Source organism: Seriola lalandi, unplaced genomic scaffold, assembly GCF_002814215.2.
Source record: "Seriola lalandi dorsalis isolate HSWRI2012SDOR001 ecotype SW California unplaced genomic scaffold, Sedor1 jcf7180002054517, whole genome shotgun sequence".
Classification (NCBI taxonomy): domain Eukaryota; kingdom Metazoa; phylum Chordata; class Actinopteri; order Carangiformes; family Carangidae; genus Seriola; species Seriola lalandi.
In genome coordinates, this window is record NW_019525070.1 from 734,409 (window position 1) to 736,167 (window position 1,759).

At 40.1% G+C, this 1,759-nt stretch overlaps 1 protein-coding gene across 2 annotated transcripts in view; it reads right to left on the minus strand.

Moving 5' to 3' along the window:
• Positions 1–375: 375 nt before the first annotated feature.
• The window catches only part of mvk (mevalonate kinase), a 7,598-nt gene continuing 6,214 nt past the window's right edge, over positions 376–1,759 (minus strand). For both annotated transcript variants that reach the window (XM_023413486.2, XM_023413485.2), the window contains exon 10: positions 376–1,518. In XM_023413486.2, the coding sequence (XP_023269254.1) occupies positions 1,367–1,518 (152 nt within the window). In that variant the 3' untranslated portion in view covers positions 376–1,366. The remainder of the gene's footprint in view (positions 1,519–1,759) is intronic.

Genomic DNA, 1,759 nt, shown 5'->3' on the forward strand with positions numbered 1-1,759 from the left:
CACAATGACCTTTTCCCCAAATCAGGGATATTCTAAACAGATCCGTCTTCTGTATCTGCGGCATTTGCAGAATATTTTGTAATGCTTAGGAGGATGAGCGATTAGGTGGAGAAGAATTTGGGAAAGCTGGAGTGAGTGTGAGTGTGTGTGTGTGTGTGTGTGTGTGTGTGTGTGTGTGTGTGCATATGTGTCAGCACAAATGTGTGACTCACAGAAGGACGCTGGTTGTTGTTGATTCACATTATACTGGCGCTAATCCAGAGGCTCCAGAGAGGCCACACACTCCTGCTGTCCCCCTCTCCCCATCCTCTACTAGCACAACAAATCAGCCACTTACTCTTTAACTGCAGAAATGAACAACGCATAAAACTGAAATAGGAAGAATATTTTACCAAATTATTACAGATCTTTAAGATAGAAAAGAGACTTGAATTTAGTTTTAGCATACATTTACATTTCAACATATCTACATGTTAAATTTGGAGCAAAATTGAAGAGCAATGCAGCATTACACAGTAATGTTTTTAAGTTATGTTTGAAGCAGTCTTGATAATGATAATTCATTAGTGTGAAGTCTGACATTACATGTGAATAATTCTCTGAATATATTCATGACATTATTATTTCCTGGCTTTGGCTTATTGAGAGAAATATTCTCACCATCACTGTTCATGAGAAGAGAAATATCAATGTACAGTTACTTTCATAAATCTCTTTGTAGAACTATGAAGAAAAAAAATTGAATAGTAGTCATTGTGTTTTGTTAATGCCCCTGATCCCTCCAAAGAAAATTATTTCATCAATCTTTGCCTCCATTGTTATCATTATTTATGAAATAAATCCTACAAAATGATCACTTTCACAATAGCTGTTATCCCACAACACTTGCATGATATAATGTCAGGAGTGGGTCATTAATGACTGACGATCATCTAATCCATTAAATTAGGTTGGCCCTGCTACTTTAAACATGGATGAAAATATAAATGAATCCTGCCAGTGCTTCACTTACATATTCATCAATTTTAACAGAGCCTCTTAACATAACTCCTGTTTAATAAAAAAGCACTTGTGCAACTCTGCTGCCATCTAGCGGACAAAGAGCTCAGCACACGGGTTTGCAGCCCAGTACATTTTACAAGCAAGCACTCAACACAGTTGACTTGTTATTTTCTACACTTTAGATTACATTGTTTTTCAGTCAGGAAAATCTAAGATTAATCACTCCAGGCAGCTCTGTCCAGCTCTGCTCAGTGTCAAACGTCCCTTGGCCCACTTCATTAGTTCAGCACACCTCAGGTCCTGACAAGGTACCGACAGACAGTCAAACAGCCAGTCTGTCCTCTTGTTCAGCCACGGGTGAGTGTCAGTATCGGTTTAAAATCTCCAGAACTTCCTCCTTAACAGACAAAGGAGCGTGCTGCTGGACACCCGGTCCCCCAATACTTGTTTCCCAGCAGTCAAAGCCGCAGTCTCTCAAGTCCTGCACTGTACTCTGGACAACGACGGAGTCCGTTTCTACAAAATAAACAAGTCATGTCAAGGTGGGCTGTAGTTACACATAAAAAGGAAAAAACTGTATTACAGTGGGATAGATGCTGTGGAACCTTTAACAATGAAATCAAGTTGTTATGACTGAATGTGCTACAGTGGTGCTTTCAAGGACAGAGCATAAGGTTGTCAGGACTCAACTTGTAAAGTCTCTGTCACTAACTGCAAAAGGACAACACTGGAGCCACTCAGACAACCCCCCCCCCCC